At 36.8% G+C, this 13,144-nt stretch overlaps 1 protein-coding gene across 3 annotated transcripts in view; it reads right to left on the bottom strand.

Moving 5' to 3' along the window:
• Nucleotides 1–4,326: 4,326 nt before the first annotated feature.
• The window catches only part of APLF (aprataxin and PNKP like factor), a 93,459-nt gene continuing 84,641 nt past the window's right edge, over nt 4,327–13,144 (bottom strand). For all 3 annotated transcript variants that reach the window (XM_059891126.1, XM_005212845.5, NM_001077874.1), the window contains one exon: nt 4,327–5,717. In XM_059891126.1, the coding sequence (XP_059747109.1) occupies nt 5,515–5,717 (203 nt within the window). In that variant the 3' untranslated portion in view covers nt 4,327–5,514. The remainder of the gene's footprint in view (nt 5,718–13,144) is intronic.

Here is a 13,144-nt window from a genome sequence, read left to right as displayed (position 1 = left end):
GGCTTTAAATAGGAACACAGACAATTCATCTGTAATATCTGGAAAGACAACAGAGAATATGGGAATAGCTGGGGGATAGGTAGACACAGGTGAGAGTCTGGGCAAGTTCTCATCTAATAGCCTCAATTATCTCCAAGAAGTAGGAAGTCGAATCTAACCTCAGGACTTGCATTTGTATCCATTCTGCAGCAACTACAATGTTTGCTGCTTTCTCTTTCAACAGTCCTCTACTTTTAGCTTCTGCAGCACAGCAAGTTCCTGACATCCCTCTTTTTCCTCTAATTCCTCTGAAGTCTTCATCTTTCTACTACTTGAATGTTGACACTCAAGATCATGTCTTCAACTCTTTTCCCTATTTATCACTCACCCCTTTAGTGACTATAGACATTACTAGTGTTCACTCTATCTGGTTCTTGTCTTTTTTGGGCACCAAAACTGTATTTTTGAGGCCCCTTTCAGTGGGCAAGGCCATCTGACTTCCTCTGGACAATGGGCTGTGAGCATGAGGGACACTTCTAGCCAGAAGCATTTAATTAACAGGGTCCAACCCTTCACTTTCTCTCTTCCCCCTATGGTCATGATTGGTAGGTTTCATGTTCCAGTGGTGCAACTACAAGATGACAGAGCTTCTGAAATCCTGGAATGATGAGCTGCCACATGAAAGACAGTGGCCTGAAGATTCACCCAACACAAAATCTTGGCTTAAGAAAACTTTCCTTGTGTTAAGGCGCTGTGATTTGGGGGTTAGCCCATCACAACTAGCCTAACTGAATGGTGGTTGTCGTTCAGTTGCTAAGTCATGTCCAACTCATTGCAACCTCATGAACTCTAGCATACCAGGCTCCTCTGTCCTCCACTATCTCCTGGAGTTTGCTCAAATTCCTGTCCACTGAGCCAGTGATGCTATCTAACCATCTCATCCTCTGCCACCCCTTCCACTTTTGCCTTCAATCTTTCCAACATTAGGGTCTTATCCAATGAGTCAGCTCTTCACATCAGGTGGCCTAAGTACTAGAGCTTCAGCTTTAACATCAACATCAGTCCTTTCAATGAATATTCAGGGTTGATTTCCCTTAGGATTGACTGGTTTGATCTCCTCGCTGTCTAAGGGACTCTCAAGAGTCTTCCCCAGCACCACAATTCAAAAGCATCAGTTCTTTGGCACTAAGCCTTCTTTATGGTCCAACTCTAATATCCGTACATGACTACTGGAAAAAACATACCTTTGACTAGACAGACCTTTTTTGCTAAAGTAATGTCTCTCTGCTTTTTAATATACTGTCTAGGTTTGTCACAGCTTTCCTTCCAAGGAGCAAGCGTCTTTTAATTTCATAGCTATAGTCACCGTCTGCAGTGACTTTGAAGCCCAAGAAAATAAAATCTGACACTGACTGGTATAGTGACTTAATTAAATGGTTCTCAAAATGTTGAGACTTAAGATTTAACTCATAAAAATTATTGAGGATCCCAAAGAGCTTTTATTTATGAGGGTCATATCTATAGATACTCACCTTTTTTGAAATTGAGAAATTTACTAATGATTTTTAAAATAATACATTATATATAAACACAATTAATATATTTTATGATAATCTTTTAGTAAAATGAGTGGCACTGCTTCACATTTTTGTAAATTCTTTAATGCGTGGCTTAATAGAAGGCAGCTAGATTCTCATGTCCGCTCTTGTATGTTGTTTTGCTTGAAGTATATAGAGAAAATTAGGGCTTAAAAAGATATGTAATTAGAAAAGAAAGTAGTTTCATATGCTTTTCAGATAATTGTGAATATTATTTTCAATGTGCCACCAAAAATAAATAAGAGCTTCTGAAATGTGTTAGGCACAATGTATTATCTGAAGTCACACACTAAGTTTCGTTGGCCTATCTTATGCTTTGAGTGGATCTTTTACCCATGCCTGATTTTATAATATGCATTGGTCATTCAGAAAACATTGGCTTGCTCAGTTTTCAAGATCTTCCAAATGTTGACACATTTCATTGTATTTTATCACCAACAATATCTCATAACAGTTTTTAAAATTTTGGAGAGCTAACAAGCTCAGTGACATATAGAAGTTTTCTAAAACTCTAATTTTTGTTTGAAAGCTCATTTTTACAATTATAATATATACTGTTTGTTGTTTTCCTTGGGAAAAAAAATAGGCTAAGTTCATTTTTGAGGAAATGCCAGCCACACACTCCATTCTGAATAACTGTAGTATGTCTGCCAGTCATTTTTGAAGATAAAGGTTGTGTTCCATGAAAAAATCTACAAGTTCAGCTTGCAACTCAATCAGACAAAGGCTCTTCCTCAAGAATGAGGCTGTATTTCAATACGCAGCAAGACAGGCCATTTAAATTATACTCCAGCATTCCTTTCTCGGACTATTGCATTTCTACCCATTTTGTTATTTGCATATTTGCCTCACTGCCTTTGCAAGCTCTCTGATTGTAGAAGCTATGTCCTTTTCTTCCTTGTATTCTCCATAGTATTCTGTAGTCACTGTTGAATGAATAAATATTCCTATCTTCCCCAGTAGACTGTAAGGACACTGAAAACAGAAACTCCATGTTATTCTTCTTTGAATCACCAGCACCTAAGACGGGGTCTTGGGCACAACAGAGTACAACTGGGGTTGCTTATGATAATCAAATTTATTGTGTACATTATATCAGGATGGCCAGTAACGATCTTGGCAATAATTATTATCATTTTTCTTTCAATACCTACTGTGGAGGAGCAGCTTTGTAGGTTTGCAGACCGGCAGGAAGAACGCACACACACAGAGAGCCTCTCTTACAGATTCCTCCTCAAGAAAGAGAAAGTAATGGGCACAAAAAGGTGAACTCAAAGAGCAGGGCTAGATGTAGGCGCTGGTGTGTGGTTTCTGCCTCCATGGGATGTGTTGGTGACACTGAACTTTGCACAGATAAATCAGAGGAAAGTCACTATCCATTTAACTTTACATCACCATTCTGGAAAAAGTATGCTCATAATCTATTTCTTTTCACTATAATGAATGTTTCCAATCATTAAGATCTTCTAATTCTGGAAATAGTATCAACAATGCCATCCTCAAACCTGGGTGAAAAGCAGAATCAATACCCATGTGTCACTGAAAATCTTCATGACTCCAGCTTCCCAAGGTCCCAGAAAACCCACCTCACTTCAAGAAGTCGACAAAAAACATTTGCTTTTCGAATTAAGCACATTAGTGAGAAAAATGTATGTGACCATTCTTAGCTTGAAGGAGGAGGTTAGGATATAGTTTAAATTCTATGAATACCATGATAGGGATAGTCGTTTCTCAATCCACTGTTTAGGACAGCAACTAAATCAAGTTTTGTTAGCAATGCTTTTGAGCCCACCAATTTCATCACTTTTGCCTCTATTTTGAAAATCATACACTTAAATATAGTCCAAGTAGGAAATTTTCATTACAATGAAGTTAAATATTTATACATTCGTTATACTCAAAAGTGTCTTCAGGATGTTTATGCAAAGCACATCAAACTATTCTTAAAAATTAACATGAGCTATCACATAACTTCTAAGAAGAATATATTCTGATACTGAACGCCTTTCTTTCTTTCTAAAAGGCCAATGTCACCTTTTATATTCTTTATCATAGCCTTCTTGACACATATATAATTCATATGCCATAAAATTCCCCCATAGAAAGTATACAATTCAATGGATTTTAGTATATTTACAGAGTTTTACATCATCACCACTAATTTTAGAACATTTTTATCAATTCAGAAAGATACTCTTCTTCTCTCTAGACCCCGGCAACTACCAATGCACTTTCTGTCTCTACGGCTTTGCCTGTTCTGGATATTTTATATAATTGAGCTTATACCATTTGTGGCCTTTGCGTCTGACTTCTTTCACTTACCATAATGTTTCCAAGGTTTATCCATGCTGTACCACGTTTCAATCCTTCACTTCTTTTTTTGGCCAAAAAATACTTGGTTGTAAAGATAGACCACATTTTGCTTATCGACATTATCAGCTGATAAGACATTTAGATGTTTCCACTTTTTGACTGTTACAAATGATGTTTCTACCGACACTGTGTACAAGTTTTCATGTGGACACATGTTTTTAATTCCTTTGGGATATATCTATGAATGGATTAAGAAACACTTTAAGGATTAAGTTTGTGCAAAGTGAAAGTAAAAGTAAGTTCAAAGAATTTTTTTCACAGGTTTGTCAAGCCCGGAAGACTAAAGGGACATTAGAAGAGAAAATTAGCTTCTAAATAACAACAGAGAGAAAAATTAGAATAAAAGATAATAGAAAAATATTTATCTTTTCCTTGCTGTAATATAAGTAAATTTTAATATTATGCAATTATTTGAAAACAAACTTAAAAACACTAAGAAAACAATTACAAATCTGTCCTGCTCTTTTAAGATATACATTTTTAGGTCCTCGTAGAATATAAAATATTAGTGCTTAATGAGGAACTTTTAGTTTATGATTTACAATTTCAAAGCTATATTTACTGCTGTTTGTACAAACCCATATTAAAGATTGTAAACTATATTTCAAAGATTCTAAGTCATGTAAAATGAAGAGTATTACATAGCCTAAAGGAATTTAAGAACAGAGATGCAGAAATATTATACTACATAAAACTGGAGAAGGGGTTTCTTCTTGAAATAAAAGGCCAGAATCTTGAATGCTGGCAGACAACTTGCTACTGTCATCTGAGGATAAAAGAACTAATATAATTTGAGAAAATTATGGTTAAAAATAATCCCTATATTCTTAAGAATAGCATAATGAGAGTTAAAAGCATCAGGCAGGACTTGTTTGAAAAAGAAATGGTCAAATTCTTTCAGGTTTTCTACTTTTAAACTCAAACATATAGTAAATTAGACTTGGGACATAAAATAGCATTCCCTGCATGGTGGACATTTCTGTAGTCTAGTTGAATCTATTTTCAGTATCCATTTTGTACTAATTTCCCCAAGTTTCAAAGAACGAAAGTAGTCAATGAAATTGCAAAGCTCACATCTAGGACATTAGAAAAAATAATAGCCATTATATGATAGCTGGTATTTTTTAAAGTCTGGTTCTGCTTTAAGAATTACTTCAATAGGAATGAAAAGAAGCATGCTTTCCCACCAGTTACGTAATCTGCCTGGTTATATTTGCATAGTATTTTATCTAAAGACAGAATCTTTGGAAAAAAGAAAAAAAGACCTTTTTTTTTTGCAACCTATGATGTTTACTTTTTATTATAAAGTACATGAAAAATATCAATTATTTCTTTTTAACTCTGTCTGCTTATTATTTCCAGATGTTTGAAATAACATAGAAAAAGCAAAGCAACAAATTTCATCCACTACACTGAAGGGTGACATTTCAATGTTTCATTTGTGAAGAGTCAATAGTAAAGTCATAACCATAAAAAGCAGAAAAACAATTATCCCTTAAGTGCTTCCTGAATTATTTTTCCATAAAGAAACAGTAAATATGAGCCATATATTACTGCAGAGGAGTCACTTTTTTCTTTTCATAAATTTTTTTGCTTCTTTCAAAAGCCCTTCCATATCTTCCTTCTCTAGGTCTTCCTTTTCTGGTTCCCAGTCGGAATCTTCGTCTGTTGGCTCGTATTCTTCTTCCTCATCATCTATAAAGCTGTCATTCAGGTTGTATTCATTGGGTTGCCCAACATTGTCATCTTCATCTGAAATGCTTCTCACTGAAAAACAGTTTAGTATGTAGCATGTCAACTGTCACTCAACCTGGGTTTAGAAACCTCTAACTGTAAAATATCCCTGTCAAGAAGATTTTACTTAATACATAGCTAACAATTACAAAATTCTAGAAAGGGGGCTAAAGTTTTTTTGTTTTTTTTTTTTAACATTTGCTTAAATCAAACTGCCCCTACTATGAGGCTTCCAAGATTAAAATGTCCTTAGATTCATCATAATGGTTCCTTAATAATATCATAATCAAGCTACACCACCTTCCATAATGGTAGAATATATTTCTGTCCCAGTTATTCACTGTCCATCCTTGCAATGTGATTCTATTTACCCATTCCCACTGACGTCAGACTTGGCCAAAGAAAAGTGAGTGGAAGTAGTGGCTTCCATGGAGAAGCCTTAAGGGCCTCTGTGATTCTGCTACTGCCATTTCCCCTCTGCTAGGAGAACAGTGTGCCCCAGATAGAGGTTGATCCTTCAGCCTGGATTCAGGATGAGACACATGTGAGACAGGGCAACAGCCAGCATGTAGCTACATGCATATTAACATGAAGGAGAAATGTACCTATTTATTGTTATAAGGCACTGAAATTTGAGGACTGTTTGTTATCACCACAAAGCTAGCACAATCTGACTGACACACCAGTGTGTGTGTGCTCAGTCGCTCCAGTCATGTCCGACTCTTGTGACCCCATGGGCTATAGCCCACCAGGCTCCTCTGTCCATGGGATTCTCCAGGCAAGAAAACTGGAGTGGGTTGCCATTTCCTTCTCCAGGTGACACACCAGAGTTGAGACCAAATGAGGAGATATAAGCTCACAGACTTTGAAAAATTTAGCTTTACAGATCTTATAGCTCACACTTTGGTAAGACTAGAATTACTATGGTAACAACCATCAGAATTTACAGGTTTCTAAATAATATCATAATAGTAGAATTACAATTCTAAAATTCTTCTGTCTCAAAACTAATTTCTTCCCTCATCCCAGTTTTCTTTTCATAGAGAGCAACAGAGTTGGTTTAAAATAAGGCAGTGAGAGACTCTAGGATGATGTGGAATATTTAAAGGTTAAAAATGTTTGTACTTTTGAATATGCTTCAGCGGGGGTTTCCTCAATGGCTCATCACGTAAAGAATCTGCCTGCAATGCAAAAGACAAAGGAGATGCAGGTTTGATCCCTGGGTCGGGAAGATCCCCTGGAGGAGGAAATGGCAACCCACTACAGTATTCTTGTCTGAAAAATCCAATAGACAAAGGGGCCTTTTGGGCAACAGTCCAAACGGCTGCAAAAAGTTGGGCGCGATTGAGCACACACATATGCTTCAGCTAGCTTCTTCCTAAAACATTCATATGGAACAGATATAAAAAAGAAAGTTAAGAAATTTGGTAGGAAAATTTTTCATGGCAGAATGATGACAAAGAAAGTAACTGATTTGTCTTTTTAACTTTCATAGCCCAGACAGTTATTTCTTTCTTAATATCACTACTCATTCCAAGGGGATTTGAGACAGCTTATAATCATGTGCTTACTGTGATTAGTCGCTCAGTCGTGTTTGACTCTCTGCGCCCCCATGGACTGTAACCCCCCAGGCTCCTCTGTCCATGGGATTCTCCAGGCAAGAATACTGGAGTAGGTTGCCAATTCCTGCTCCAGGGGGTCTTCCTAACCCAGGAATCAAACCTATATCCCTTGGTCTCCTGCACAGATTCTTTATCACTAGTGCCACCTGGGAAGCCTGTACTAATATGAGATAACACAAATAAAAGTAGAAATTAAGAACAAAGAAAGCAGAATGTAAGTATATCAACCTCAATTTTTAACGTAATCAATATAGGCAGAGCATCAAATTTCTCCCTAAGTTTCTTGGTAACAAAAAGCCAAAAAGGCTACATAAAAACTTATACAATTCTCATTAGCATAAGCAGCACACCAGTTCCTTGAGGGAAGTCTGAGATTATATTTATTTGTGTACACGTTTTATCTGCCTCTTGAGGGCATGTTTTATGTCTAACTAACCTCAATTCCTCATGTAACTTTTATGATAGAAAACAATTAAAAACCATTTAGAGGATAGTTTGCAGACGGGAAAGGGAGTGAGGAAGAAAGAACAGCAATGTTTCTGATCTTGACCATTTTGCTCTTGGAAGTATCTCATATATATAAATAATGCCATCTCAATTAAGAGTCTCGTTTTAGATTCGGAAATTAGCTTAGCAGACTTACAAGGAAAATATATACAAAGCTGAAACTACTTCAGGTTCTCCTACTTTATTGGCGGCTCCTTCTCCATCTTCTTTGCTGGATCTTCCTCATCTTCTCAACCTCTAAATTTTGGAGTGCCCAAATTTCAGGCTGGGACCTCTTCTCTAAGATACTCTTTATGCTGTGTTCAGTCACCCAGTGGTGTCTGACTGCCCACCAGGCTCCTCTGTCCATTGGATTCTCCAGGCAAGAAAAATGGAGCAAGTTTGCCATTTCCTTCTCCAAATATAGTCCTCAGATGATTCCATCTAGTTGTATATCCTAAATCCCCAAATTTATATTTTAAGCTCTGACCACAGCATAAATTCCAGACTCATTTATCTCATTGCCTGTGTACCATCTCTACTTAGTGACTAACAGAAATGTGAAATGCAACACTTCCAGAACATAGCTCTTGAGGTGCTTCACCCAAATGTGGTCATTCTCTTTTCAATCTCGAACATACGTATGACTTCCAACCTTCCGATTGTTTGTTTTTTTTTAATAATTTTATTTACTTTATTTTGGCTATGCTGGGTCTTTGTTCTACGCAGACTTTCTCGAGATGCAGTGAATGGGGGATACTCTCTAGTTGCGGTACAAGAGCTTCTTGTTGCAGTGGCTTTTTCTCATTGCAGAGCACAAGCTCTAGGGTATGTGGGTTTCAGTAGCTGTAGCACATGGGCTAAGAGGCAGCAGATCCCAGGCTCTGGAGCACAGGCTCAGTAGTTGTGGTGCATAGGTTTAGTCGTTCCAAGGCATGTGGGATCTTCCTGGATCAGGGATTGAACCCGTATCTCCTGCATTGGCAGGCAGATTCTTTACCACTGAGCTACCAGGGAAGCCCCTTCCAATTGTTTCGGCAAGAAACCTTGGAGTTATCCTTGAATATCCTCCATAATATTTAATGTCAAAAGATCCTGTTGGCTCTACCATCAAAATATATCCACCACTTCTCACATCCACTCTAACACCCTGGATCCAATACCACCATCTTCTTCCTGGTCTATTCCAATATCCTCCTACCTGGATTCCCTACTTCTACTCTTATCTGTTCACAAAGAAGCCAAAAAATCTCCCAATAGCTTTTTATCTCACTCAGAATAAGATCTGAAGTCCTCAATTGTATCTCTTGGCCTCCAGGACCCTACAAAACTGATTCACTAGCTTTTCTAGTCTCACCTGCCATTCTTCACTTACACTTTGTTCCAATCCTACCCTCTCTTCACTGCTCCTTGAATAAACCAACGGGATCATCTCCAGGGCTTCTGAAGCATCCTTCCCACTGCCTAACATAGCCATCCGTCAGAGAATCACCTGGCTAGCCTTCTGCTCTAATATCAAATTATCAGAGTCCTTCTTTTACTGTCCTATTTGAAATGGGACCTGCCTCCCACCCCCATACACATCCTTGCCCTTCTGTCCTCTTAAGTCGTTCAGTCATGTCTGATTCTTTGTGACGCCATAGACAGTAGACTACCAGGCTCCTCTGTTCATAGGATTTTCCAGACAAGAGTACTGGAGTGGGTTGCCATTCCTTCTCCAGGGGATCTTCCAGACCCAGGGATCGAACCTGGGTCTCCAGGATTGCAGGCAGATGCTTTACCATCTGAGCCACCAGGGAAGCCACAGCTTCCTTCCTTCTGTCCTCTTACACAGCTTTATTTTTCTTCTTAGCAGTTATCACTACATGACATCACATAATTGTTAACATGTGCACTGTCCACCTTTGTGAAATTCTACAAGAGCAAGGTTCTGTCTCTACTGTATTCTCAACTTCTTCAACAATGCCTAACACATAAAAGACACTTATAGACTCATATTTGCTAAATACATGAATGAATAAATGAACCATCTGCAAATCAACTGCTGAACACCTTCAGCAATTGATTTGAATAAATCAATAAAGAAATGCTTTATTATAACCTACACTTTTAATCACTAGCCTGCCTGTCAACACAATGAATTATACTACAGACTTTTATTTAAATCCTGATAACTGAATCAGCTTTAAGCTTCAATGAGCCCTGGGAATCTTTAGCAACTTACTGGATAGGTTCATTTGCTGAAGCAATAATGACATATTAATCAGAAGAATCCCACTCATTTCATCAAAAATTTGTTTTTATCTGTAAAATCATAACATCACACTCACATTCTTTTAGCAGGAGGTGTAGAATCTGAAATAACAATATGTAACAGAACTCAGTGTAGCTGGTAGTCAAGTTCTCTCCCCTCTGCTTCATATGAACTGGCACTCTGTGTTTTAAGTGAAAGCACCTGAAGAACTCCTTGACATGAGCAAGCAAGGCAAAGTCATGACAAGGGCAAGTCGGTGCCAGAACTCAGCTCTATGCCCCTTCCTAGTGGTCCCAGGCCCACATTTCACGACAGGATTTTGAATGCTGACATTTTTTGTGGAACCAATTAAATGGACCCTCTTGTAGCAAATTCTGTAGTAGCGACTTCAAATATTCTACAATAGAAATGCCATCTAGATGGGAGGGCTTTTTTTTTTTTTTTTTAAGTGCTTAAGGTATAAGTGGGCCATAGAGATGATGAAACTTTACTAGAAAATGCTGAATCGGCACACTTGATCTGAATTATTTCATGATTTCCTGAATCAGGGAATATATGACTAGCACATAATTTAGGAATAAAATGTCTGTCTTTACCATAACAATTAAGTTTTATGCAAAGGGGCATTCACAGAAAAGAGGAATAGACACCCATGCATATATTCCCTGAGCAAGCCGAAGCATGGTATCTGAGTATCTGGATTTAAAGTGATAAAGCCAGTAAAGTTCATATAAACCTTGCTATAACACTGTTTGCTACACAAAAAGTTCAAAGAAACCCTCTCAGACAAGGAAGCATGTTGTTTAGAGAACTCAGTCATGAGGAGTCACATTATAGATGATCCCAAACCAAGACCCCAACACTGTACACAGAACACCACGGTTAGTACAAAGCTTACTGAAGTACAACAGTGAGAGCCTGAGATGGAATAATAGCTGTTTAATATTTTTAAGCAACAGCAAAAACCAATTTTTGTGGCTTTATTTTTTGTAGTTGTGACTTCCAATAGGTTTCCACAGAATTAAACAGTATAATGCCATCTTTGGAAAAATAAGAGCCTACATTTAGCATTTTCTTATATTACAAATACTTTATTTGAAAGCTAATTGTTGAGCATGTCTAAGAAATTAGAAATAAGCATGTTTCTTCCAAGTCAAGGTGAGCTCGTAAACAGTAATTTTTTTCTCTATCTTCACTTAGGTCACTTTTAAGTTTCTAGCTGGCTAGTGACTGTTTATCTGTGATGTTCCATTCCCCTCATCAAATAAGAAGTCTTAAAAAATAACATGGTTTAAGAAAAAGATATATACTAGGAGGCTAGAAGTTTAAAGATCTGTGTCATATATCCCTTGTCAATGAACAAGGCATTTGGTGGAGTTTATCTTTTTATCTGTGAATCAAATGACGTTGATTAAATGACTTCAAAGATCCTTTCCAACCCCAAAGTTCTAATTTTAAGAACAAAGCAGGAATCTTCATTTTCTCTACAGGAATATGAAACGTACAGACAGGCTGACAGCTTGACTATTTGAAAGCAGCACAAGAGAAATAAGCTGTCACTTATTTTTAAAAAGTGATGGATAATACTGTTCTACCATAATACTGAAAAATAACAAACTAGAAAAAGTAACAAACTCTTTAACATATTTGAAAGAACATGCTATTAACTGTTTGGTATTATTAGGATGTGGTAACTTCTGACTTTTCTTTTTTTGCAGAAGTATTTATAATATTTGTATTATATGAAATTTGTATCTTAACATTTCTTGTACAACTTAAAATTTCACCATCAAGTTCCTAGCCAAAGAACCAAGTCTGCAGAGCTACTAAAGAGTACACTGTGTTATATGCGTGCTGGAAGATGTTTATGTGGAGAAAAAAACCTTTCCAATCTGCTGATTTTCTCCAAATAGTTTTCTGGTAACAGGAAATAAGAAGACAGATGTTTCATAGCAGACTTACAGTTTAACATCAATAATTCTCCGGGCTTTATTTTCCTTTCTTGCCCAGTAAATCTTAGAGTTAGGATATTAATTTTCATTTAAGTGAAAAAATATTTTAGCCCAATATCTCTAAAGATGAAAGTTTACTACATACTACAAGAATAAAGATGTTTAAATGCCTCATTTTACTACAGAAGACTGATCTTTGTAATGAACCAAACTATTAGCTGGGTATTCATATTTTAACTTTGGAAAAGCAGTTTGTGCAGGTCTATCCACTTTATTATATTAATACATTAAGTTTATTTCTTTTTAAAAACACCACTGCATTTGCCTTTTTCATGTTCTAAAATCTCTCAGCTTTTCCCACAGTAAGCAGCAGTTTACAAAATCCCATTTAGCATCACTAACCTTACTTAATAGCTTACTTTCTAGATCTTTTAGTTTCTACTTCTGAAAAGAAAAAAGCCTATATAAGCATATGTATACAGATGATTGGAGAACTAGAGAAATACTGAAATAGTTATCAGATTGGTAGAACATTCTAAATTTCAGCCATGAACAGTACTGATCTCCTCGAATCATGACTGTCACATAATAATAAAAGCCAGAGAGAATGACTCCAATAATCAAGTGATATAACAATGATGATAATTTCTTTCAAATGTCAGCAAATAAGGTAGCTAAGAAAGTTTAAAATAAAAATTTCCTAGCATTGATTACTCTTTTATTCAATATGCTGTGCTAAAACTGTATGTAGCACTCTGAAAAAGTGTGGAAAATTAGTAAAACTTTAAACTAATTAGAGAGCTTAATAGTCAAACCTACAAAAATCGAAATATATGGCATAAATTGTTACATGTGTGGGAAAATTTTAGACCGAAGTGTTTTAGAAGTGCTACAAATCAGAAACTAAATGATAAAACTTTCATATAGTTATTTTATATTATAAAATTCTAGAGTAGTTGGTATATAGTATATGGGTCTCTATTATAACTTTTCGGAGAAGGCGATGGCACCCCACTCCAGTACTCTTGCCCGGAAAATCCCATGGATGGAGGAGCCTGGTAGGCTGCAGTCCATGGGGTCGCTGAGTCGGACACGACTGAGCGACTTCACTTTCACTTTTCACTTTCATGCATTGGAGAAGGAAAT

This window comes from Bos taurus, chromosome 11, assembly GCF_002263795.3.
Source record: "Bos taurus isolate L1 Dominette 01449 registration number 42190680 breed Hereford chromosome 11, ARS-UCD2.0, whole genome shotgun sequence".
Taxonomy (NCBI): Eukaryota; Metazoa; Chordata; class Mammalia; order Artiodactyla; family Bovidae; genus Bos; species Bos taurus.
This window is presented reverse-complemented; position numbering and strand designations above follow the sequence as displayed.